This window comes from Nelumbo nucifera, chromosome 5 (genome assembly GCF_055504915.1).
Source record: "Nelumbo nucifera cultivar China Antique chromosome 5, China Antique-T2T, whole genome shotgun sequence".
In the NCBI taxonomy this organism is placed as follows: Eukaryota; Viridiplantae; Streptophyta; class Magnoliopsida; order Proteales; family Nelumbonaceae; genus Nelumbo; species Nelumbo nucifera.
Genome location: NC_142653.1, coordinates 20493783 through 20521480, shown reverse-complemented (window position 1 = coordinate 20521480; position 27698 = coordinate 20493783). Strand labels below are relative to the sequence as shown.

Sequence of the window (27698 nt, the reverse complement as noted above, 5' to 3'; positions counted from 1 at the left end):
TGTTTTCCTCTCCTTTGGTCATCCCTAACAACAATGCCTCTATCGGAAAGCCTGTTCTGGCACTCAACCTCGACCATTTTGCTGAGTTTATAGCGAAGTTCGGACACACAGCCTGAAGCATTATTTGCCTCTTCCTTCTGTCCTTAAAAACCCTTTTAAGATTGCTAAAGGTCCTCTCAGCTCTGCTGCTGGAAACCCAAGTCATTTTCTCTGAAGCAAGAATACTTGTTTACTTTAACAAGATCTATGCTTTTCAATGTAGTCGATTGGTTTTGCTTTGTTATTCAATTAATCAAGGTGAGCCTCCAAGGGTGCCTTATGGCTTAGGTGTCACCTTGACAAGTGACAACTATGCTTTACATGTACTCTGCACATAAGTCTACATTTTTAGAAGTAAAGATATAGGCCAAGAAGAAGAAGATGAAAAAAAACTTATTTCCATAATTTTAGTGATCACTGTTGAATTGATTTGCACGAGTTTTAATAAAAAAAAAAAAAGATTGGCCAATCTGTTATTCATGGAATACTCCTCATCATACAAATGGATTACGGAGCTGGATTGTAATAGATCAACACTAAACACTTGGACTTGCATACAGTGATTGATGTAAGATATACTATGCCAGATCATGAAACAAGTTTTCTTTTACACACTATGTGCAAGCACAGGTCTTCAAAACCCCGATTTTCCAACAAAAACTCACCTGAACGACCACTGGATTTCTTCCAATGTTCTCCCTTTGGTCTCAGGCACCCAGAGTACCACAAACACTACAGCGAAAGCACTCACAACTGTGTAAATGGTGAAGGTTCCTGTTCATTTCAGTTCATTTTGACAATAATGAGCAGATCAGCAAGAGAGAGAGAGAGAGAAAGGGAGAGAGAGAGAACCTCCACTGCTCCAATTTAGAAGCAAGTTTGCAGTCATTGTGATCGCCCAGGATGTGAGCCAGTTGGCCAAAGTTGCTGTACTACCAGCAAGACTCTTAATATTCACCGGAAGTATCTGTCATGTAATATTCAAGATACAGATAAATCATCGTTTGATTGCAACGTCTACTTAATCAAGAAAAGATAACAATTGTGAACAGTGAGCCAATATGGGTTAGATTAACTGGCAAAGGCTGTTAGTGCCAACACTTCATACTTGAGTACCTTTATTATAATTACCCACTAAGTGCTTGGACCCCCCTCCCAAGAACACACACACAAACATGGGAACACAAAAAAGGTACAAAACAAAAAAAAAAAATGTAAAGAATATTGTCTGGTAATTGCAGAGGGGTTGTAGACCAAACAAGAAAAGTTTTGTCCTGATCTAACCATGTCAAAGATGTTTTGTTTTTTTTTAGGTTTACCATGTCAACAATCTTTATGGCTGGGTTCACCTTGAGTTCAAATGTGCATTATAGATAGAGGCATTCAGAGTTCCATGCTAGTTGGGCTTCGGCATAGTGTGATGGAGCATCATTATTTTAGTAAGGTGGTTACTGGAAGGTGGCAGCACAAATACAACCTGTATAATGCATAGGAACTCCTAACTAAAATTAAATATAAGGTCCATGGTAGCCCAGAAATTCTGTTCGTTCAAAGCATGGAAGAGCAACTGTGTCAGTTCCTTGTTGATCAGGTAATATAGGACATCAAAAATGGTGAAGTATCATCATGACTGCTGATATAATTAACAAATATCCAACTTTAGCTCAGTGCTTCCCTGGCTGCACATGGCATCCAATCTGACAATGACAACCCCACAGGCAGAGAACTTGTGTTCAATTCCATTCTAAAGGTTGATTCTTGTTTCCAGAGAAAGGTTATGTGTCCCATTAAGTTACCAAGCTTATTCTTCTTGGTATGGAAAACAAGGCTTATGAACTATGCCCATACCTCAGACATAATAACCCATGGAATAGCTCCCATTCCGAGAGAAAAGAAAACCACCAACGCCTGTAGAAAAAAATGGTTAAACAAGCTCAGAATGCACTAACAAAGACACATCAAAAAAGAATAAAACGTTACGATATTATTTGTAAAAGAAGACATACCACTAGTCCAACCAGTGACAATATGCCCATCAAACTATGAAGATGGGAATCTTCAGATATACCAGTCTGTTCGGTAGAAAAGGAAAATCAGAAAGCAATTTAGACACTATCTCTTATGCAAGATCACGAAACCTCAAAAATACTAGGCAAGAAGTAGATATCCATAAATCAAATGAAACCACATGGGGCCCATGAATGAGTGACCTTTAAATAGAAGACAACTGCAACAAGGAGAAGGCTAACAGTCATTCCAGAAGAAGAGACCTGTGCAGAAAACGACAACATTTTTTAACTTTTTCTATTCTAATATCAATAAGGAAAGAGACTTTCTTTTTTTGCTCAAACTTACTATAAGAAGAAGCCGACGACCAGCTTTGTCAACCAACCACGTTGTAACTCCAGTTGCAATAACCTAAGCAGAACATAACCAATTTTTTTCCTCATTAAATTGATGACATGCATTGCTCACGAGCGTTAGCATACAAGTTGCTTGAAGAAACATTTTGAAATATAATGTTTCATATGGTACCTGAATTACACCAAGTCCAAGGGTTGCAAGGTTGGTTGATGAAAGACCTGTTAAAATTTGAAAAAATAAAAATAAAAATGTCTAAAATGGTTGAACAAAACTTAGTAAGTATTAAGAGAAGCCTAAATCATTGCTTCAGTCAACAATTTAATAGTCCAAGAATAGTGTAGCAGTGTTTTAAAGGCATTGGAAGCATATACCTAGAGGCATGTTCTAGGCAAGGCACCAAAAACAATGCCTGGAGGCACATAGATGCTTGAAGCATATGCCTCCAGCATAGAGGCATACACCTCTGTTGTGCTTAATGTTGGAGGTATATGCCTTATATTCTCTTACCTTTTATTTTAGAATTTCATAAATGTTATAAATAAAAGTGAGGCCACCATTTTATCATGCTCTACAGTCTCCATTATAATATTAACATACAGAAGATGAGAACCATCCAAATTTGTTTATTGTGATATTATAATAAAATGTTATGAATAGAATGGGGCACCATAGCTTGGATTTATTTTAATGCATTGTGCTCATTTGAATATAAGATGACACACTTGTTGTGCAATTTATGTGAATTTTTAATTCTGAAATTTTGATTTGCAACTTTGCAAGTGATTTGTTGATGGCTAATCAAACTTGTATAATTATGGATTATGATACTTCATGCAACAATACTTCAATTCTATATTTATATGCAATGGTTTTATTATTAGAAATTGCAAATATGAAATTTTCTAATTTCTGATAAATTTTTACCATTTATGGGATATTTATTGTATTCTTATTTATTTTATCTCATTTTGGTTATTTATTAATTAAAAAATCCATGCTCATGAGGCTTATGCCTCTTGCATTTTACGCTTCATGCCTTAAGACAGTCGAATGCTTTGCATCATGCCTCCACACCTTAGAACATTGCACTGTAGAAAGGAGATAGTTGAAATACAAAGAATATCCATGTAAGCAAAACCAAATAACCACTAGCTGTGTGTGTGTGTGAGAGAGAGAGAGAGAGAGAGATTATACAAAAGAATGAAATATAATCAAGAAAAAGATGATGTCATATAATAAAGAACTAGTGATTAGATAAGAATTAACACCACCAAGAACCTTATCCATATGGGAATTTTCTCCAAATAATTTCAGAATATACAACCTGTAAAAGGGATATGTTGCTTCTTGCATCTACATCTTTTATTATCTTACAGAATTGAGTGTTCCTTTTTCCTTTAGGTAAATAATTGAGTATTCAAATCAATGGATTCCTAATGAAATGAACACCACAGCAGATTCCGAGTAAAATAGGCCAAACCAAGCATACAAGAAAGCGAAATAGACTAACCAGCACTATCAAATGCTTCACTATGAGGTAAGAAGGTGTTCAAATTTAATGAGATGCTGAGCTTACCAGCAGCTTTGAAAATGGTGCTAGAATAGAACAGAACACCATTGATTCCACTCAGTTGTTGCAGCACAAGCAATCCAATTCCTACCTGCAAGATGGTAATGATCCAGAAAACTATTACTTAAGCCCAGTTGCCCAGACACTTTACCATTGCATCACCTATGCATGATTTCAATATCCAATACAAGAGGTTGTATTCCATAGAATCTCCTCTTCACAATTTTTTGCCATTTTGTAGGTGACAATTGCACTTTTGAGAATAATAGAAATTCAGAGGCCAATATCATAGCCAAATTTTCTAACTTGCTATATTTTTGAACACCTATTTTGGCATGATTCAAGGGATAGTAATTCCATAACTTTTAAGTTCATACTTGCATTCATTTCCTCTCCCCATTTTAATTTATAGATTTGAGTTGATGTACAGCTGATCATGTACACTTACCTTTTACTGACTAAAGAAAAAGGAAAAGGTCAAAGAAAATACTATTTCAAGGTTGTCCACTTTCAAGATTGAGAGAACACCACCACAGAAATGAAAACCAGAAGAGTCGATTAAATGTTAATACCATCAAAGGATACCAATATCTTTTTCGCTTAAGATCTGAAAACCGAATGGTAGTTCGACGAGTTGTTGATGCTACAGACCTCTGCAAAAAGAGAATTTGAAAGAAAAGATGGTGAATGGCCATATAAACAAACAAAAAATCAGCCATATCTTTCACGTGCTTTTACTTTTAGTCTACTTGTATTTAGTCAACTAGTAAACTGATTTAATAAAAATTGGAGGACAAATGTGAAACATTCAAGATGGATACATGTGATAGTGGTGAGTGTTGCTAATCAAGCTTTATTCAAAGGTTTAGAGGGATTGGCTAGTTGAAAAATCCATTCCCATGGCACCTGAGATTCATACAGGATTAACTCATACACCCACATTATTCAATATCAAATATACTTCTTTGCATCTCCATAGATGCCACAATCCAAAAATCATTCCTATGATACTTGAGAGACTAAGACTCAATATTCATATGGACACCACTCTTTGGCATATCCAATCAGGCTCTTTATTGAATTAATTACAACTTCCATTGAATAACTTGTTTGATTTCTCAATCTTTAACAGAAGATATAGCCTCGGATTGAGTAAACTTTCTTTCCTTTTTTATGCCAGGGCCAGGGGTTTCTAGCGAATCCAACTTGTATAGGATGGTACAGATGATGGTACTGGTGGCAGTGGTGGTGAGGAGAAGGTGGCCAATGACTAGGATTATGACACCAGGAAGAAATATGGATGGTTTCAAGGTTATCAGATGACTTAAGTAGTCTTAAGTCTTTGGTCATTCTATTGAATTGGTTCATATGAACACAGAATTGATATATTGCCCTATCAACCAAACAATTTTCTTACAATTGATTATCTGCTTGCTTACTAGCTTGAGAGGGAACCACATTGAAGTTGAAGCAATTTAGCTTGGTACCTTTATCTCATTAACTTCAACAGAAATATCTGTATCAAATCCCCGTAGAACTTGCAAAGAAGCTTCAAAATCTTCCATCATACCCATTTTTGCCTGGATATAATGAGAAAGAGAATATTAAAGACTAAAACAAAATTTCAACTTTGATTGCTAAGGATTTATTTCATGGTAAATGATATTCACCAGCCATCTTGGAGATTCAGGGATGAAAAATAGGCCAGGAATCAATATTGTGCAAGGTAAGATTCCTGCAAATGAAGGAGTCAAAGTTCCATCAATTCAGACAAGGTTCAAATTGGATTAGTAACTTCTGTTAACTATTTCTGAGTCACAGAACATGAGACCAAAAGCATCTACAGAAATGAGCTCACTTGGCATCATCAACAAGATATGCCTTAAAGCTCACTCAAATTCTTATGGTTTGTGTCAGTTTACTGGGATTCAATATTCTAAAACTTGAGAATAACTGCACTTCACCCAGAAACTGAACTGAGTAGACAAGATGATGAAAGTTTTTTTTTTTTTTTTTGGGGGGGGGGGGGTGTGGGGGAGAGAGAGAGAGAGAGAGTATTTGCACTATTAAACTCAATCAAACCATGGCCGCAGTAAGGGAGAATGAAAACTTCTTGAGTGTCTATGTAATCAAAGATAAGAGGTACTAACAGGTTAGGTAGCAGGGCTAATTTAAACTCTATTGAGGTGCTTGGCACGCTTCACTTGTATAAAGAACATTCTTTTTCAGAAATCAATAATAATTTACTAAGTCAACAAAAAAAACTTGGGGTGGTTCTCTGTCAAGATTTGACCAAGTGTATTAAAAACTTAAAGATTTGACCAAGTATTTGAGAAATCTGGCAAACCTTTTTAAATTTCAAATATCTTTATTTCTTTTATTAGATATAAAGTAGTGAACGAGGCTAAAATAAAATTCTGGACTGACCTTTGGTGGGGGGAAAACACATTAGCTAACAACTTTCCCTGCTTATTTAACCTCTCCCAAGACAAAGAAGCAACCTTAGCCTCTTGCATTTCAGACTCAACCCTTGTTTCAAGCTGGAACTTAAACCTAAGAAGACCCTTAAGGGATGTAGAGATTGATGATCTAGCAGATCTATTACATGCCTTGAGAAAGGTATATCTTTCCCCTTCAAACCAAGACGACAAGACCAACGAATCTGGAAGCTCCATCCTGCCGGTAAGTTCACAACTAATTCCTTTTTCAGAGCCTTGGTGTCGGGTGACACAAGCACAGGGTTCCCTTCTAGAAGAGTATGGATAGCTCACATCCCCTCTAGAGTTTCTTTTTTGTGTGGGAGGCTTGCCTGAAAAGAATAAACACCTGTGGTTTATTACAGAAGAAGCACAAAGGTAGGTTGTGCATCTCTCCCCATTTTGCACCCTATGCTTCAGTAATGATGAATTGGCTGAACATCTCCTTTTACATTGTCCAGTAACAAGGAAAATCTGGCTTTATTTTATTAACCTAGTTGGTTACAGCTGGGTTTTCCCAGAACATATTGAAGATTTCTTAAGACAATGGCAAGGAAGAGGATTAGGTAAAAGGGGGAGAATTTACTGGCACACGGTGGCTCAACAGTATTGTGGGATGTTTGGGAACTTGGGAAGAACGAAACAATCGCATTTTTTACAACAAAGCTAGAACCTTTGCAGACCTGATTTCTCATATAACTTACTTGTGCAATCTGTGGGTGCTGAATTCGGAGAGTTTCAAAGGAATTACTTTGAACATGCTTCAGCAAAATATGGTGGAATTGTTATTCTCCTCTCCCAGTCCTTCAAAGAGTGAAAAGGCTCCCCCAATCAGGAGAGGAGAAAGATGTGATTCTGTACTTTGATGGAAATGCAATTGGAAACCCAGGAACGGAAGGAATTGGTGGTGTGTTTAGGAGGAGGGATGGATGCCCTATGTGGGCTTTTAGTGGACCAATTGGGACTGCAGATTCCACAATGGCTGAAATTTTAGCTGCTTTAACGGGTATCCGTATTACAAGATAGCCAGGCTTGACAGAGTTAGTAATCAAAGGGGACTCCAGCAACACAATAAAGTGGCTTGGGGAGAAGGAAGGAGGACCTTTGGAGATTGGCTCACTATTTGGATGAGGCTATAGATCACTCTGTAGAAAATAGTTTAGCAAAATCTGGTATACACAGGGATAACCTGCGTGTAGTCTGCTTTGTACATCATCTCATGTACTCTTTTTTCTATCTATAAAAAGTTAACCTTTCTCTCAAAAAAATCAGCCAGCTCAAACATCTGATATTTTAAACACCAGAATATTCAATTTTTAGAGATAATGCACATGTAGACCTAGCATTAGGGTCGGGCTGGGTTCATGTCAGGTCAAGGCAATTTTGAGTCATTTCATTTTTGGGTCATGTCAAGTTTCTTTGTTTTTACAAAAAATATGGGTTTAACCGTCTGGTTCAAACAATTCAACAATTTGGGTCAACACTGGTTTGAAAAGAGATGGCCCAGACCGACCCGACCTGAAAAGATTTCAAGTCGGGTTGGGTCAGGTGGCCTTCTAGTTCGGGTCACTAGGTAGGGAACCCTAACCCGCTCTCTTCAGGTTATGCTGGGTCAGGTTCGCAGGTTGAGTTAACTTTTTGCCAAGTCTATGTACATGCATTGTATTATAATAAGGGGGTATGTATAACAGGATGCAATACAGTGTAAGGAGTATGACTATACACTTACACAGAACAACCCTCTAATGAATATATGGCTAAATAGTACAACCCTCTGAAAAAAAAAAAAAAAACTCCTATGCATATAGTTTCTGTTAGCGTAGGGGTATTTCTGTCTTTATACTTAGATTAAGGTTGCTGATCTGTAATATTGTGTTAGAACCAGTGCTCCTTACTTAAATAAGGGCACATATGTCTTTTCCATTAATTTTAATAATAAAAGCACATGTCTGGCCGAATGGGAGTCAAGTTCTTTGACTTCCAGTTCGAACTAGATTTTCTTCTTTTCTCTCTCTCTCTCTTTCTTCCACCTTTCTACCTCTCTCTACGTGACTGATCTCAGACAAACAGAACTCCAAGGTAGGCCGAATCATAACATGGTATCAGAGCCACTCGAATCTGCCTAGATTTCTATTCTCTGCGCACCCTATCTAGGGTTTCTCTTGATTTTCCTGCATTCAACTGGAGATAAGGGAAAGGGCTGAAAAGGAGTGATCTTCCCTTGGAGGTTTCTATGCCTCCAGTCGTGTCTTGTGTGGTTGGTTGCTGTGGTTTCTAAGATCGCCCTCCCCTAATCGATGAAGAGAAGAGGGCCGATCTGTGTGGTGCAGTAGTTGTCTTGTGTGGACTGATTTTCTGCTCGTGTGGTTGTTCCTTCAGTGATAAGGTAAGAGATTTCCCTATCTCATTGCTCAACATCACAATCTGTCACCCTTGCTAATAGTTCCACATCCTCAATTTGTGGTGTTGGTAATGTTGACCTAAACCCTGTATCCCTCTCCTCAGTTTTGTATGTTCCTAAATTGCCTTTTAATCTTATGTTTGTTAGTAAGCTGACCAAATCGCTTAACTGCTCCATTACTTTTTATCCCTCTATGTGTGTTTTTCAAGATCTCAAGACAGGGACGAAGATTGGTGGAGGGCATGAAGCTAGTGGCCTGTATTATCTTGACGGTGGTGGAAGAACTTCAACAGCTCTCCAATCATCCCTTTCTCCTCTCCAGTAGCACTGCCGATTTGGTCATCCGTCGCTAAAAGTCTTGAAGTCTTTAGTTCCGTCTTTGAGTCAACTTTCTGTTTTGGATTGTGAGTTGTGTCAGTTTGGGAAACACCATCGTGTTCCCTTTAGTTCTAGGGTTGATAACCGTGTGTCGAGTCCTTTTTTCTTTGATTCAGTCCGATGTTTGGGGTCCTTATAAAGTGATATCATATAATGGATATAGATATTTTGTCATTTTTGTAGATGACTTTTCAAGGATGACGTGGCTCTATCTAATGAAAGAAAGAAGTGAATTGTTTACCATTTTTCAGAATTTTTATGCTGAGATTCGTAATCAATTTGGTATTCACATTAAAGTTTTCCGTTCTGATAATGGTTGTGAATATTTATCCGCATCATTTCAAGAATACCTGGACCAACATGGCATTATGCATTAGACCTCATGTACCTACACCCCACAACAAAACGGGGTGGCTGAGAGAAAGAATCGTCATCTCTTGGAAACAGCACGATCCCTCATGCATCACATGAATGTTCCCAAACCCTTTTGGAGTGATGCGGTGCTCACCTCTTGCTTTCTGATTAATCGGATGCCCACGTTCATCCTTGATGGTCATTCTCCGTTTACGATCTTGTTTCCCACTTTGTCTCCGTTCCCTCTTACGCCTAGGGTATTTGGGTGTGTCTGCTTCGTCCATAATCTGGGTCCCGGGAACGACAAGTTCGATGCCCATTCTCTCAAGTGCATCTTCCTTGGCTATTCTTGGACCTAGAAAGGGTATAAGTGTTACCATCCTAGTTCTCGACAGTCCTTTGTGTGTGCTGATGTCACCTTCTTTGAGTCTACTCCGTTCTTTTTGGGGTTCGGTGATGCTTCTTCCTCCTCATCACCTCCTCCTCTTCCACTTCCCGTTGCCGACCCTCTTCCCCTTGTTCCAGCCATGACCAAATCCTTGCCTCCGGTGCCACCACCTGTTGAACGCCCACCTATCCGTCATGTGTATACACATCGCCCACGTGTACCATCTACTACTCCTCCGGCTACATCTCCGTCGCCAAATCCGGCTCCAGACCCGAACCCAGCATCTGAGTTTGATCTCCCCATTGCCTTGCGGAAAGGTAAACGCACTTGCACCCTTCATCCTATTTCTAATTATGTTTCACTTACTCACATTTCCGCCTCCCATCGCCAGTTTGTCACCTTGTTATCATCAGTTGTTGTCCCTAAGGATGTCCAGGAAACCCTTGCCTCTCCAGGGTGGTGTCGTGCGATGGAAGAAGAACTTCCAACCCTTCATCATAACCATACTTGGGACCTCACCGTTCTTCCTCCTGGGAAGCAAGCTGTTGGCTGTAAATGGGTTTATACAGTTAAGTATTTGCCTGATGGTAGTGTTGAACGCCTGAAAGCGCGATTGGTTGCAAAAGGGTACTCCCGAACCTATGGTATTGACTACACAGAGACCTTCTCACCAGTTGCTAAGATAGGGTCAGTTTGTGTTGTGATCTCTCTTGCAGCTATGTATGATTGGCCGCTATATCAGCTTGATATCAAGAATGCCTTTTTGCATGGTGACTTACTCAAGGAGGTCTACATGGAGCAACCTCCAAGGTTTGTTGCTCAGGGGGAGGATGGTAAGGTGTGCAGACTAAGGAAGGCTATATATGGGCTTAAACAATCTCCTCGAGCATGGTTTGGTAGGTTCAGTGAGGTAGTAAAGAAGTTTGGTATGAAACAGTGCCAAGTTGATCATTTTGTATTCAGTCATGACTCTCCGAGAGGAAAAATACTGTTGGTGGTGTATGTAGATGATATTGTTATTACCGGGAATGATAACATGGGTATTGACAGGCTGAAGACTTATCTACAAGATCATTTTCAGACAAAGGATCTTGGTAAACTGAAATATTTCTTGGGGATAGAGGTAGCAAGATCTAAGTATGGTATTAATCTGTGACAGAGGAAATATGTGCTTGATTTGCTGGAAGAAACAGGCTTGTTGGGTGCTAAACCAACTGAAACACCTATGGACACAAATACTAAGCTAAGCAGTGATATGGGTGAAGTGTTTGAAGACCCTGGCAGATACCGACGACTTGTAGGTAAACTGAACTACCTAACCGTTACTAGGCCAAACATCTCATTTGCGGTTAGTGTGGTGAGTCAGTTCATGTAGAAACCTCTAATTCCTCATTGGAATGCAGTTCTGAGGTATTTAAAAGGGGCTCCAGGTCGCGGTTTGATATACAAAAGTGGCGGAAAACTTGAAATAGAAGGGTATTCTGATGCTGACTGGGCCGGTTCTATGTCTGATAGGCGGTCTACCACAAGCTATTGCACTTTCCTGGGAGGTAACCTGGTGACATGGAAAAGTAAGAAGCAGACAGTCGTGGCAAGAAGTAGTGCAGAAGTAGAATATAGGGCTATGGCGCATACTGCTTGTGAATTAGTGTGGCTAAGGAACCTTCTACAAGAAGTAGGGTACAACATCAATACTCCAATGAAGCTCTACTGTGACAATCAGGCTGTAGTTCATATTTCTTCTAATCCGGTGTTTCATGAAAGAACCAAGCACATTGAGGTTGACTGTCACTTTGTGAGGGAGAAGGTGCTGAATGGAGAGCTAGACACTGCATATGTTAATATAGGAAACCAGTGGGCGGACTTATTTACAAAAGGCTTGAGTCGGGGAAGAGTGGACTACATATGTAGCAAGCTGGGAGTATATGATATATACTCACCAGCTTGAGGGGGAGTGTTAGCGTAGGGGTATTTCTGTCTTTATACTTAGATTAAGGTTGCTGATCTGTAATATTGTGTTAGAACCAGTGCTCCTTACTTAAATAAGGGTACATATGTCTTTTCCATTAATTTTAATAATAAAAGCACATGTCTGGCCGAATGGGAGTCAAGTTCTTTGACTTCCAGTTCGAACCAGATTTTCTTCTTTTCTCTCTCTCTCTCTCTCTCTCTTCCACCTTTCTACCTCTCTCTACGTGACTGATCTCAGACAAACAGAACTCCAAGGCAGGCCGAATCATAACAGTTTCAAAATGTTAGAAATGTCTTTTCCCCTTTGAAGAAGGTATAAATTAGTATGACTGAAACAAATATTGATCAGGACCCATGTATAATAATGTTCTATACAAAAGGTAGACTGTACATCCGGTATAGATCTGTACTAAAAAACAGGGATGCATAGGGAGCTTCTCTGAAATGTTTCTGTAGCAACAACTATGATCTGCGTGTCCTGAGAGCTCTCAGCTGAAATTTGTTTGGAATTTTGTCAAACATATATCAGTTTCAACTTTCAAGCCCTATTGGTCAAAGCCAATAATAAATATATTTTCTCTTTAGAAAGACAATATGTAGCGGTCATCATTTCCAGCCAGGCCTGGCCCAGCCCACAGATTCCGGTCTTGGGCCTGGGTTATGTGTTCAGGCCTGGACTGAGACTGGCCCAGCTCCTCCCAAGACCCCAGTTAGTTGGGACCAACATTGGGCAATGGTCTTGTAAAATGATACAGATAAAATATATATAATATTTTATATAAACTATAAGATACATATTATACATATTTTATATGTTGTAAAATATAAATTATTATATGTATTAAATATAATGTATTTAATAATATATGTGTTCCCAGCACCCTTTCTACCCACCAGCCTTAGTTAGCCCCTATCATACACAATTTACATAATCCCATCTTGGGGATTATACCCAATATAATCAATTTCTAGTTGCTCCCTGTCTAGCCAGCCCATCAGCTAAGAAGTTGGTTGATCTCAGAATCTACCTGTAAACTACATGTAGCTTCAACACACAGTTACATTCAAATCTCCTTGCAACATAATTATAAGAGGTTGTCTAATTTCTAGTAAGCCACCCTATAGTAGTCACCTTCAACCACTAGACCTGTATGGTTTAGAGACACAGCCTGACAGCCATTTTCAGACCCTGACAAACTACAAGTAGTTCACCCTGAATAGAATCATCATGACTCATAGGTCCCAAAAACAGTGCCAGTATGTTGCCATTAGCATCTCTTAAAACTTAACTCACAGATTCATTGAACTGAACCATCAAAATTTAACTTGATGGTTGTTTTCTTGGTGCTAGATGGTATGATTCCAGAACAGAGAGAAGAGAAGAAGGAGAACGGAGAAGGGAGAAAAGAGAGGAGAGAGACAAAAGTCAACTGGCGGCACCAGTTTATTTGGTATTTATACTAGGGTGACCATACAGAAAAAGAAAGGATAAAATTACAAAGGTGCCCTTACAGCACTAAACTTAAAATAAACTAAGTCATTTCAACACTCCCCCTCAAGTTGGAACGTAGATGTCAATCATGCCCAACTTGTCACATAAATCATCGTGCCGCGAGTGATGTAAGCCTTTTGTAAATATATCTGCCAGTTGCTCTTTGGATCTCACATATGGGGTGCACACTTCTCCATTAACAATTTTCTCTCTAATGAAGTGTTTGTCAACCTCTATATGCTTAGTTCTATCATGAAGAACTGGATTGGCTGCAATATTGATGGCAGCCTTGTTATCACAATACAAGGACATAGGGCCATCAACAGGAAAACCCAGTTCGTTCAACAGATTCTTTATCCACATCCCTTCATCCACCCCATGGGACATTGCTCTATATTCAGCTTCAGCACTAGACCTAGCCACCACATTTAGTTTCTTGCTTCTTCATGTGACTAGGTTTCCTCCCACAAAGAAACAATACCCACTAGTAGACTTTCTGTCATCAACTGGTCCATCCCAATCAGCATCTATATAGACTTCAATCTTCAAATGACCATTCTTTTGGTATAACAAGCCAGCTCCAGGTAACCTTTTTAGGTATCTGAGTATTCTTTCTGCTACCTCTAAGTGTGTGGTCTTAGGAGCGTGCATGAACTGACTAAGAACACCAACCGCATAAGCAATGTCTGGCCTGGTCATGGATACATACAGGAGCCTTCCCACAAGTCTCTAGAATTGTTTTACATCTTTGACAACTTCACCACAACAGTCACCCAGTCTGTGATTTGGATCAATGGGAGAGTCGGTTGGCTTAACCGCTAGTTTTCCTGTATCCTGTAACAGATCTAGGATGTATTTCCTCTGAGAAATGAAGATCCCCTAGATCCTCCACCTCAAATTTAGTGGCTAAGAAATCTTTCAGTCTCTGAATTTCAACCTTCTAGTCACTTGTGATCACTATGTCATCAACATACACTATCAAGGCTGAAATCTTTCCTTCCCCTCTTTTCACAAATAGAGTATGGTCAGTCTAACATTGTTTGTAGCCAATCTACTATATAGCCAGATGAAACTTGTTGAACCAGGCTCTCGGAGATTGCTTCAAACCATACAAAGACTTCTTTAGTCTGCACACTTTCTACTCTTTGCCTTGGGGACTAAAGCCAGGAGGTTGGACCATGTACACCTCTTCCTCAAGGTCTCCATTCAGGAAGGCGTTTTAAATGTCTAGCTGATGAAGATCCCAATCAAGATTTGCCGCAAAGAGAAAAGGACTCTAATGGAGTTCATCTTGGCTACTAGGGCAAAAGTCTCTGCATAATCTACACCATATACCTGGGTAAACTCTTTTGCCACCAACCCAGCCTTATACCTTTCTATTGTGCCATCAGCCTTGTGCTTTACTGTGAACACCCACTTGCACCCTACCGGTTCCTTACCTTCAGGAAGATCCACTAATTCCCACGTATCATTTTTATGTAGGGCATTTATCTCTTCTTTCATCGCATCTGTCCATTCAAGTACCAAGAGAGCTTCTGCCACATTTTTTGGGATAGGGACACTGTCAATGGAAGAAATGAATGCACGAAAGGAGGGTGAGATGTTCTCATAGGTAACAAAATGGGTAATAGGATACTTGGTGGTACAAGACCTAACTCCCTTCCTTTTTGCAATGGGAATGTCAAGGTCATCACCAAAAGGAATATCTATGGCAAGAGGATCAGGAACATCAATAGGAATGATAGTACTTGGTTGGATATGATCTGTCCTCGGTGAATCTGATGGTGTTGGCGGTACAGTTTCAAGTTGCTCCACAGCTCTTGAATTTAGCTGGCTCTTGCAACGATGAAAAACACGGAATGGAGGAGGGTCAGGTAAAAAAGGGAGAACCTGAACCTGAACTGGTTTCTCCTCCACCTTACTCTCCCCTTGAGGAGAAACCGAGAAAAAATGGTCACTTTCAAAGAAAGGCACATCCATAGAGGCATAGTACTTCTTGGAAACAAGGTCAAAACATCGATAGCCCTTTTGGGAAGAAGGATAACCCAAGAAGACACAAGGAATAGTACGAGGATCAAATTTTCCACGAGTAGGAGAAAGGTCCTAGACGAAACAACGACAACTAAACACACGGATAGGAATAGAGAAGAGGGGAGCCTTGGGAAAAAGGAGCTGATGTGGGGCCTTGTACCCTAACAAGCGGGATGGCATACGGTTGATGAGATAGGTAGCACACAACACAGCATCCAAGCAGAAACGTTTAGGGACATTCATGTGTATAAGTAACCCGCAAACAACTTCAAGAAGATGGCGATTTTTTCTTTCAGCAACACCATTTTGCTGGGGGGTTCTAGTGCAAGAGCTACGGTTTATGGATCCACACGAAGCAAAAAACTCCATAAGATCACTATGGAAATATTCTTTGGCATTGTCTGATTGGAAAATTTGGATTTCCGTTTGAAACTGAGTGAATATCAAGCGTTGGAAATCTTTAATGATTTTTGGTACTTCATCTCTAGACCGCATAGGGTACACCCATGCATATCGGGAGTAGTCATCAATAAGTGTAATGAAATATTTATAGCTACACAATATGGAAAGGAAAATCAGATTTATTATTTCTTGAAGTAAAGTGATTTCAACAATGTTTGCTTAACTGACAAGTTTGACATGTGAAATCCGACACTGACACTGATTTAAATAAATATGGTAACAAAACTTTCAATGACTCAAAAGATAAATGACCCAAACGACTATGCTATAAAAGGACTTGACTCTTATTAGACAGACTCTTAGACTCAATAGCCGCAAGACAGGCTTTATTCTCCAACATGTAAATACCATCTACCATACGATCTCTACCAATCGTCTTCCCCGAGGCCAAATCCTGTATCACACAAGAGGAAGGAAAAAAAGTGAATGAGCAGTTCATCGAATTTGTTATACTGCTAACAGAGAACAAATTTATGGGCAATTTACGAACATGTAGAATACCAAAGAGGGTGAGTCCAAGTGGAAGGGAGATGGTTCCTTGACTAGCTATGGTGGAGAAAGAACCATCAGCAAGTCTCACCTTGTCCCGTCCAGATAATAGATGATAAGATTGAAAACAATCGGACTTACCCGTCATATGGTTCGAGGCTCCAGAATCTATTATCCAAGGGGAGTCTGAGGGATGAGAGGACACATGGAAAGCTGTGGCAGAGTTACTGTTACCTGATGTAAATGCAAACAAAGTCGAGGGTGGAGAGGCAGAATCCATCTAGCGGATTGCCCTCCCATACAATTCCAGATGGTCATGGAAAGAATTAATGATATCTTCCCTCGAGTCAGTCCCGGAAGGACTCATAGTAGTGGTAGATGATTGAGGCTCTTGAGAGGTTAAATTTGCTGCATTAAACTTTCTCTGACCTTGTTGTCCTGGCTTCTTATTCTGATCCGGCTTTTTACTCATTTCTCGAGCCCACTTTGGCTTCCCGTGAAGCTCCCAACATGTCTCCCGAGTATGTGTAGTCTTCTAACAGTGTGTACACCATAGCTTATCTTTGTCATCAACTTTCTTTTGGGAGTCACTCTTCTTGAAGGAATTTCCACCACCCGTAGCAACACCCCCTTTAGCTGCTAAAGCAACATTCTCCCCCTTAGGATTATTCATCACATTCCATCTACTCTCTTCTGACTGTACTAGAGCATATACTTCTTGTACTGATGGGAGGTCTTTACCCCCCAATATTCTTGTATGCTTTGGCATCTGCATCACATTTCCAGTCTATATTCTGATAGTGATATAGTTCCTTCCAAACAAAAGTTAGGTCTGAATAGTAGGTGGAGAGACTCCTCTCCCCCTGTTTACAAGTTGAGGAGGCAGCCTGCAACTGATATATTTTAGCATAATGCCGTTGTTCGGAGTATGTAGACTGTGCCTGCTCCCATATCTCATGAGCTGTTTCTGCCCACATGAAGGTCTTTCTCACTTGTGGCAACATAGACAATAACAGCCATGATATCACCATGCTGTTTTCCTGGTCCCACCTATCATGTTCCACACCACTAGACTAGGGTTCTCTAATTCTGCCATTGATATACCCCGCTTTTCCCCTTGCAGTTATGTAGAGCTCGATTCCCCTTGACCATTTTAGGTAATTGAGGCCATCAAAGGGAATCACATCCATGGGAAAACTCATGTCAAAACCTCCGCTCATCCCACTCTGACTAGAAGTAACACCAGACATACCAAAATCTTCAGAAGACATAGAAGCTGAATCTGATCAGTCACAATCCAGCTAGAGAACAAGTTTTCAATTCAGTTCAGACTCACAGTACAGTCAAAAAACAGGTTGCCGTCTCAGTTCAGTCACACTTCTGGACACAAGAAACTTGTTCTCACAGAAAGAGATCAAAGCTGGTCACACACCATTACTGTTCTCAGAATTTTTTTTTCCTTACTGAACCATTTTAGACTGATCACACACCATTTCAGATGTGTAAGGTATATATCAAAGAAACAGATCTGACCATTCCCTCTAGCAATAAACCAACTTTCACACAGCAACTTATGTTCAGTGTAAATAGAAGGAAATAAACTGTTGTCACAGCAGTTACAAATCTGCAGTCTTGAAGAAAACACACCTTTCAGGGCATAGGAAGGATCACTCGATCCACATACATTGAGAGAAGAAACTCTCACACCAGCCGCACATAACCCACTGATCTGGGTACAAAAGGATCAGTTCGATCCACAGAACTGATGAAGAAAAATAAAAAAACTCACAGTATTCAAAACTGATTCACAGCATTCGATTTTTCTCTCCCCTAATAATTTCTGGGCTCACGACCAAAAGGAAAGAACTGTCTTGCAGTGAGCTTCCTCACACGTCCACCAAAGATCTTGTTCTTTGGTTCTGTAGAGAACATTGATGTGGGCCCCACAGCTGTGGTCCCACTCTGTCTGTAGGGTAGAATGTATCTAGTCACAGCTGTGGTTATTTTGCTATTCTGTTATTTCTAGTTTCAGTTTTATATTGTTTGTTATTTGTTAGCAGTTATGATGTAAACACCAAGGGCAGGTAGAGAACATTGATGTGGGCCCCACAGCTGTGGTCCCACTCTGTCCATAGGGTAGAATGTATCTAGTCACAGCTGTGGTTATTTTGCTATTCTGTTATTTCTAGTTTCAGTTTTATATTGTTTGTTATTTGTTAGCAGTTATGATGTAAACACCAAGGGCAGATATGTCCTTTCATGTAACTAGCATAACCTATATATATTAACTTAAAGTGGCGGCGGCAGAATATTGACATTCTGTTCTTCTCCTCAAAATCTGTGTTCTATTACTCTTCCATCACTCTTTCTTCTACATCTTCTTCACTTTCTCTTCTCATCGAACCTGAAATCTCTCAGTGATCAAGACTGAATAGCAGTCTTGAAAACCTACATGGTATCAGAGCCAAGTTAGGGTTTTTCATGTGGGTCTAATACCAGCCGACCACATGAGAATCTCCTAGGACTGAGCTGAAAAGGAGGAGTTCGCAGACTGATTCTTGGAGATCGCCAGAGGTACTAGCAGCTGTTGGAAACTTGCTAGGGTTGCAGAGTGTTGGTGGTCAGGAAGGATCAGAGAAGACTAGGGTTCAGGTAACCCTAGAAGGCAGCGAACTATTTTTTCCTTGTAAGTTGTTTACTTTTTAATAGAAGTTCTTTCAGAGAAGATAGGTTGGACCTATCTGGAGGGGAAGGCCGAACCATTCTAGCTCTTTCTCTCTTCGATTTCCTAGGGTTTTACAGCAAACCCTGGACCGAACTGTGTTTCTCTCTACTCTAGGGTTTGAAAGTGATCTGTGGCAAGCCCTAGTGGTTGACTGAATCCTGTGATCTACCTAGAGCTACTCTTAAGTTGATTGGTAGGTCCGATCAGATTCTAGGGTTTCTTATTAACCCTACTGCAAGCCCATCTATACAGTTTGGACTGTACGACTGAATTGCTTCCTTTCAGGACTGATTAAAACCCTAACTTTCCCTAGCATATCAGTTTTGTTTTAAAGCTGTTCTCAGAGTTCTAAGGGGGTTAGAGATCTACGGACAGCTACTGTTGTGTTAGCTAGTTGGTTTCAGATCATAATTACTTTGGTTTTGTGCACATACACTAAGAATACAGATCAGGCCTATACTGTTTTTGATTGTGATTGGTGATTCAAGTACTGTTTTGAGACTTGACAGAAATGGAGTCTAAAATTCAGGCAGAAGGCAGTCTTGGGAACACCAGTTATGGTGGTATTTCTGAGATGGGTGGTCAGATTACGACCGTAAAGTTTGATGGATCAAACTATTTGGAATGGGCCCAATCAGCCATGATGGCTATTGGTGGAAGAGGTAAATTAGGGTACCTTGGGAGATATGAAAGAACCTTCCAAGGGAGACCCGACATATACCAAGTGGATGCAAGAAAACTACTTGGTTATGACATGGCTGTGTAATTCTATGCAGCCTCATATTAGCCGGAATTATTTGTGGGCAAAGACAGCTAAGGAGATATGGGATGTTATGAAAGAAACTTACTCCCAACCCCTTAATGTTGCCAGAGCATATGAATTGAAATGTGAGGTGAACACCCTTAAACAAGGAGAGAAACCGGTATCGGCCTACTTCTCTACCTTGAAGTCCCTATGGCATGAGATTGATCACTTAGAGACTCTTGAGTGGGAGAGTCCCAAAGATGCTCAGACCCATAGAAAGCACATCGAGACAAACAGAGTATTTGAGTTCCTGGCGGGACTGAACTCAGAATATGATATTGTGAGGCAGCAGATTTTGACTAGAGACAGTGTGACTCTCTCTCAGGCTTACTCATTTGTACACAGTGAAGAAACCAGAAGGAAGGTTATGATGCAACCCATATCAGCCTTTGTAGCGGCTACACCCAAATCAGGGGGTGATTCAGAGAAGGACAGGAGGAAGGAAGACAAGAAGGATATAGTATGTGAACAGTGTAAGAAACCCAAACATACAAAAGAGACATGTTGGAAACTGCATCCCCACTTGGTTCCTACGAAGTTAAGAAACAAGAAGGGCACTGCTCATGTAGCCATGAACACTGATTCAGCATCCTCATCTGGCACAAAAGGAACATCTTTGGAGACCTTAGCTGCAGTTCGGGCTTCCCTAATACAGCTAGAAAAGGAGGTTGGAAATTCAGCTCAGCCACCATGCAGCCTCCATCAGACCCTATCACATCTGCCTTCGCCCATTCAGGTACTCGAGCTTCAGCCTATCATGCCTCAGCTCCAGGTACTACTGAACCTTGTTGGGTAATAGACTCAGGTGCATCTGATCACATGACTAGCTTGCCTTCACTGTTTACTACTTACCATTTGTCTTCTAGTAGGGATAAGGTATCTATTGCTGATGGCTCCCTGGTTCATATTTCTGCGAAGGGTGACATCAAGCTTTCAGATACTATCTCCCTATCATCTGTTTTGCATATGCCTAAGCTTGATACTAACCTTCTTTCAGTCAGTAGTATTACCAAGCATATGAACTGCTCAGTAACCTTCTTCCCTGACCGATGTGTTTTTCAGGACTTGGAGACGTAGAAGGTGATTGGGACTGGCCGTGAGACGAATGGGATCTATCTGCTCGGGGAGCGGTTCCGTTAGGGAGAGTTAGTAGAGAAGTTGTCTTTTGTTTCTCAGAGTGTGAGTCCGGTTATGCTTTGGCATAACCGATTAGGTCATTTGTCTTTTCGATCTTTACAGAGTCTGTTTCCTACTTTATTTGAGTCTATTGAGTTGTCTCAGCTACAGTGTGAAAGTTGTGAGTTTGCTAAGCATTGTAGAAAGCCTTATTTATTGAGTAATAAAAGGAGTGATAATTTTTTTGATATTGTGCATACTGACGTTTGGGGGCCTTATCATATCCCTTCCATGGGTGGGTAGATATTTTTTGTTATTTGTTGATGACCATACCCGCTTTTCTTGGGTTTATCTCATGCGTCCACGAGATGAGGTACCTTCCCTGACCCAAAATTTTCACCAAATGATCCTAACCCAGTTTGATGCCAAGATCAAAGTTCTCTGATCTGATACGCAAAGGAATACTTTGCTAAATCATTGACATCTTATCTTCTTCATCATGGGGTTATCCACCAGAGCTCTTGCCCTCATACACCTCAGCAGAATGGAGTTGCCGAGAGGAAGAATAGGCACATTTTGGAAGTGGCTAGAAGCCTCATGTTTACTTCCAATGTCCCTATTCGCTTCTGGGGGGATGCTATCCTCACGGCGGTATACCTTATTAATTGGGTCCCTTCCAGGGTCCTTGATATGCGATCTCCTTTTTCGCTTCTACACCCACGTGAGGACTTGTTTTCTATTCCCCTTAAGACATTCGATTGCACTTGCTTTGTTCAGCTTCTCGGACCCCATCCCTCCAAGTTCGAACCCAAAGCCTCCAAATGCATCATCCTTGGTTATGCACAAACTCAAAAGGGTTATTGCTGTTATGATCCTGTCTCCGGGAGGAAGTTTGTCTCCATGGATGTCACTTTCTTTGAGGGGACACCCTATTATCCTCGGGTTGCCCCTCAGGGGGAGAGTAGTGAGAGTGGGGGTTTGAGTTCTTGTCTTCAGGGGGAGAGCAGTGAGAGTGGGGCAGTTCCTTTACCTATTCCATTAGGTGATGAGAACTGCAATGGTGAGGATGGTCAGAGGGATCAGGAGTTTAGGGTTTATCACAGGCGGTGCAGGCAGGTTGATCCTGATCATCAGTAGTCCAGACCAGCTCCAATCTCATCTGCAGCTCCAGGTCCAGATACTTCAGTCCCAGAGCCCACAGAGATTTCCCCTACAGATGATCTTGACCTTCCAATTGCAGTCCATAAAGGGAAACGACATTGTACCACATCCACAGCCCACTGTATTTCCCATTTTTTATCCTATGATCGCCTATCTCCTACCTACAGGTCCTACCTTAGCTCCATTTCCAATGTCCCTATTCCAAGAACAGTGCAAGAAGCCCTATCCGTCCCTGAATGGAAAGATGCAATGCAAGTTGAGATGGATGCTCTGTTGAAGAACAACACCTGGGAGGTAGTTGATTTGCCAAAAGGAAAGAAAACCAGTTGGATGCAGATGGGTATTTACGGTGAAGCATAATGCAGATGGATCTATTGAGAGGTATAAAGCTCGGTTAGTTGCAAGAGGGTTTACACAGACTTATGGCATAGATTACTTGGAGACATTTGCACCGGTAGCCAAGATGACTACTATTCGAGTTCTCTTGTCCCTTGTAGCAAGTCACACTTGGCCTTTATACCAAATGGACGTGAAAAATGCCTTTCTGAATGGAGATCTGCAGGAAGAAGTTTACATGCGTTTGCCTCCTGGATTCTATGATGCAGAAGTAGGTAAGAAGGTCTGCCGGCTCAACAAGGCTTTGTTTGGCAGTATATGTTGATGATATTGTGGTCACAGGGAATGATAGCCATGAGATTGAGTCTCTTAAACAGCTTCTTCACCAAGAATTTGAGGTGAAGGACCTTGGTGTACTCCGGTATTTTTTGGGTATTGAGGTTGCTAGATCCAAACAGGGGATCTTTATATCTCAGAGGAAATATGTCCTAGACCTGTTGACAGAAACTAGAAAGTTAGGTGTCAAGCCTGCAGATACACCAATTGAGCAGAATCACAGGATTAGTGCCGAGAGTGGGGAGCTTCTTGAAGACAAAGTTATGTTCCAACAACTGGTAGGAAAGCTCCTATATCTCTGCCTCACTCGGCCAGATATTACTTATGCTGTTAGTGTTGTCAGCCAGTACATGCACTCTCCTAGAACCACATATCTTCTTGCGGCAGAAAGAATCTTAGCCTACTTGAAGAGATGCCTAGGTAGGGGTATACTTTTCAAGAACAGCAATCACATGAAGGTGGAGGTTTATACTGATGCAGATTGGGCTGGGAGTGTTGATGATAGAAGGTCTACCTCGGGATATTGTGCCCTTGTGGGAGGAAACCTTGTCTCCTGGAGAAGTAAGAAACAAAGTGTTGTCTCCTGGTCAAGTGCTGAAGCAGAATAAAGGTCCATGGCCAATGGAGTGGCTGAAATCCTATGGCTAAGATCTCTACTTGAGGAGTTGGGTATTGAGTATGAGAAGCCCCTGATGTTGTACTGTGATAATCAAGCCGCCATTAATATAGCACATAATCTAGTACAGCACGACAGAACCAAACACATTGAAGTTGACCGCCATTTTGTGCGAGAGAGTATCTCATCTCAAGAAGTATGCCTCCCTTACATCACATCCTGTATGCAACTACCAGACATTCTTACTAAAGCCGTATCAAGAAAGAAGTTAGAGGCAGATCTATCCAAGTTGGGAATGATGAACATATACTCCCAACTTGAGGGGGAGTGTAGAGAACATTGATGTGGGCCCCACAGCTGTGGTCCCACTCTGTCCGTAGGGTAGAATGTATCTAGTCAAGCTGTAGTTATTTTGCTATTCTGTTATTTCTAATTTCAGTTTTATATTGTTTGTTATTTGTTAGCAGTTATGATGTAAACACCAAGGGCAGATATGTCCTTTCATGTAACTAGCATAACCTATATATATTAACTTAAAGTGGCGGCGGCAGAAATATTGACATTCTGTTCTTCTCCTCAAAATCTGTGTTCTATTACTCTTCCATCACTCTTTCTTCTACATCTTCTTCACTTTCTCTTCTCATCGAACCTGAAATCTCTTAGTGATCAAGACTGAATAGCAGTCTTGAAAACCTACAGGTTCGATCAGCAATAGACAAAAAAGGAAAGAAAAGATTGGATCTGCCGCCCTGGTCCTAAGATTGGATCTGCTGCTCTGATACCATGTTTTCTTGGTGCTAAGATGGTATGATTCCAGAACAGAAAGAAGAGAAGGAGAAGGGAGAAGAGAGAAAAGAGAGGAGAGAGACAGAATTGAGAGAGACAAAAGTCAACTGGCAGCGCTAGTTTATTTGGTATTTATACTAGGGCGACCATACAGAAAAAGAAAGGATAAAATTACAAAGGTGCGCTTGTGGCACTAAACTTAAAATAAACTAAGTTATTTCAACAATGGTTTTAGGGGATGAGGGAAGGGATGTTTTTAATGTTCCATGTCATGGAAGAGCATGCCACGACCTTCCAATTCCTCATGGAAAAATCATTAAACACTTTAACACCAATAAACAACCTTAAGAGCAATATTATCTATAAGAGTTTGATGTAGGACCAGCTTAGTTCTAGTCCTTAGAGAATGTTGAATGGTCTTCCGATCAGAATTTTATGGCTGTTGATGGCTGTAATGGCTTCTTGAAGGAATAAGAGAGAAAGTAGGGAGAGAAAGAAGAGGGAAAATACCTGGAATCACTCACAGGGTGCCTAGAATCACTCTAGGGCATGGGAATCACTCACAATAGCTATCATAAGCTGAAGAAAACTCAATAAACTTCATTTCCTTTGTGTAAAACGTCCATACATATTTATAGACTCTAAACTCATAATAATCCTAGGAGTCAAACTGTTAGACTCATAATAGTCTTAGGAGTCAAACTGTTAGGCTCAATAATCCTAGTAGGACTCAAACTAAGCTGTCATATCCTATTTCAATTCAAAGAAGACTCAATAACTCTAATCCTACTTATGCAATGACTCTGAAATCTTAAACATAAACAAACTATAACTAGACAAATTAAACTCTATCAATGGACCCCACAGAAAATTGCAAAATAACAAAAAATACCCCTACTGTCCAAAAATACAAGAAATACAAATTTTCATAAAATTCAATTTTGACTCTTCAGCTCCTGCATCAAAGTTGCTTCATTGTTTGACCTTTCTGAAAAGATTCTAGCATCCCTCTCTTCCCAAATACACCATGAGATTGTATCCAAAACTTGCATATTTTAGCACTTTTTCTATACAAAATTTCTGATATTTCCAACATATATCCTATTGTTAGGTGATTGACATTTCCAACAACACCAATATTTTAAACCTTGCGAAACTGAGTCTTTGGTAGCCCTATCCATGCTCAATTAACTAAATCATCTGCCATTGCATTCATCACCCTAAAATTCCACCTAACTAGTGCCGAGAGAAATGTAAAGTTTCACTTAAGGTAGTAAGCTTATCCCCATGAACTCCCTCCTCCCACCCCCATGCCCACCCAGGAAAGATAATCAAAACCTCCATTAGGGTATTTGCATCACCTACAGGGCTACTGAAAATCCTAAGAAATGCTGCCATCCCAATTGAACAACAGTCTTAGAAGGCTTCAGGTTCCCTTATGAGCTGCCACCAAACTATAATTTGACCTTCCCATCAATCAGAAAAAAGGTGTGGGCCTCTCACAAATGGGAAATTAGGAGAAGATTGGAAATTTTCTAAACCAGAAATATCAAGACAAGTCAATCCACAATTACCAGTGGCTGAAATCATCTGAACAGAATTGAATTTCAGGTACTATATATGCAATTTCTTCAGCAGTGCTATGGGAAATGAGGCCAGAAAAGAACGATGAACATCAGTCAAGTGTGAACAAGAAAGTTTTCTGGTGTAAAATGTATCCATATACTAACTTAAGCTAAAGATGCAATGAGTAATGACTGACATTTAGTAAATTTTCAAGACCCAACAACAGTAAGCCTGTCTCCTTACACAAATAAAAGATTACCAATTTGGATCATCAAGATACCTACCTAAAACTGCAAGAACTCTCCAGTGAACAAAAAGCCCCAGAAGATAGGCGAGCATCATTCCTATTGTGACAGAGAGCTAGATAGGGGAAAAAAAGAAATGGAAAAAAGGTTATTTTGCCGATTTTAGGGGAAAGTGAACTGGAGATTAATAACCAAAGCACTTTCTTCGGCACTGAAATTGTAAGCCAACGAAACTTAGTCAACCTGATTCACGGATCCAAGGCCCCCTCTCATGTTCTGAGGTGCTATTTCTGCTATATACACAGGAACCTATAGAATTTCAAAACGGTAAATAAATACAAAGCTTCTCATATACAGTTTGAAATTGAGCCAACAAAGAAGAGGAGGAACTTCATGCTTACAGTATATGAGATTACTCCTACACCGAATCCTTCCAACAATCTTCCCATGAACAGGAACGAAGAATCCTATAAACAAGCGAAGGGGAATGTAAGAATCCCATCAAAGACATGAATGAAAGCATTAAGCAATCTAAAGGAATACACTGCTGAAAATTACTCACTCTGGCAAAAGATATGGCGAGCCACCCGATGATATTGGGAATGGAAGCAATCATCAACGACTGCAATTTCACATTATCAGAGCATAATTAAAAAACAGAGATACTAAACTACTGGGACAAATGGAAACAATAAAAAATGACCACTTAGATACCCCTTTTCGCCCAATGTACTCTGCAATCTGACCACTGGCAATTGCCCCAACCATTGCGCCAACATTTGATAGGGAACCAAATACAGAGAACTGCAACCAAGGGAAAGAGATTTAAAAAAAAAAAAACAACAATTAAACTCAGTAAAAATATTTTCAATTTTCTTAATGAAAAAGAGACAGAAGTTTCAACCTCGGATAGTGAAAGCTTGAGATCGCTGATTATATCGGATTGCGTAGGGGAAGAATACCCACCCTAAGAGAAAGAATTAAGAAATGAACTGAATGAATGATTGAAATTCGCCAAAGAATGACAAAAAAATAAAAAAAAGAGAAGAAGTGGGAGAGGAGAAGAAACTTACGGTGAAGCCAAACTGAATAGGACCCAAGGCGACGATGAGGACGCAGAGAACAACAGAAATAGAATTATCACGAATGACGTAAGCAGAAGAGCCGAGCTTGTCCATCATACTAGATTGCCTAGAACTCATCCGGTACCAGCTCCCTGTGTGGAGGAACGGCTTGCGAAGATCCCTCCCATCATCGTTTTCTTCTCTGAAGCTCATGTCCTCGTCCTTCTCGTCACCACCACCGCCGGCGATGTCCAACAGGGAACGCCTGTAATATAATAGTGCAAGTAATTGGGGAGCTAGCTTCGGCTGAGTAGGTTAGTACGAGTGATGGAGATTAGAGACCGGAAGGGCTGAGATTGAAATTACGGTGATCGAAGAAATGGTAGATTGTGTTGACGAGTGAAGGAAAAGCTGATGACGATTAAGGAAAGAAGAAGTGGATGAGGCTAGAAGAAGAAGAAGAGTATGGACGGGAAAGGAAGAAGTGAGACAAACCGAAAATAGACAGAACCAGAGCCATGGCCCA

At 40.4% G+C, this 27698-nt stretch overlaps 1 protein-coding gene across 2 annotated transcripts; it reads right to left on the bottom strand.

Annotated features, from left to right (window-relative positions):
- Positions 1–421: 421 nt before the first annotated feature.
- On the bottom strand, positions 422–27696 carry LOC104595672 (sugar transporter ERD6-like 6). 2 transcript variants are annotated; one of them, XM_010256509.3, is made up of 18 exons: positions 27182–27696; positions 27013–27075; positions 26823–26912; positions 26671–26730; positions 26510–26575; positions 26352–26417; positions 26148–26223; positions 5644–5708; positions 5461–5553; positions 4546–4626; positions 3980–4064; positions 2575–2621; positions 2395–2457; positions 2250–2309; positions 2046–2111; positions 1888–1947; positions 892–1006; positions 422–813 (listed from the first exon to the last, which is right to left on the bottom strand). In XM_010256509.3, the coding sequence occupies exons 1-18, from the start codon at positions 27383–27385 to the stop codon at positions 701–703; spliced, it is 1473 nt and encodes a 490-aa protein (XP_010254811.1). In that variant the 5' UTR covers positions 27386–27696; the 3' UTR covers positions 422–700. The 2 variants fall into 2 exon arrangements, with proteins under 2 accessions (XP_010254811.1, XP_010254812.1); XM_010256510.3 differs by having other exon boundaries at positions 422–792; positions 27182–27669.
- Positions 27697–27698: the final 2 nt, after the last annotated feature.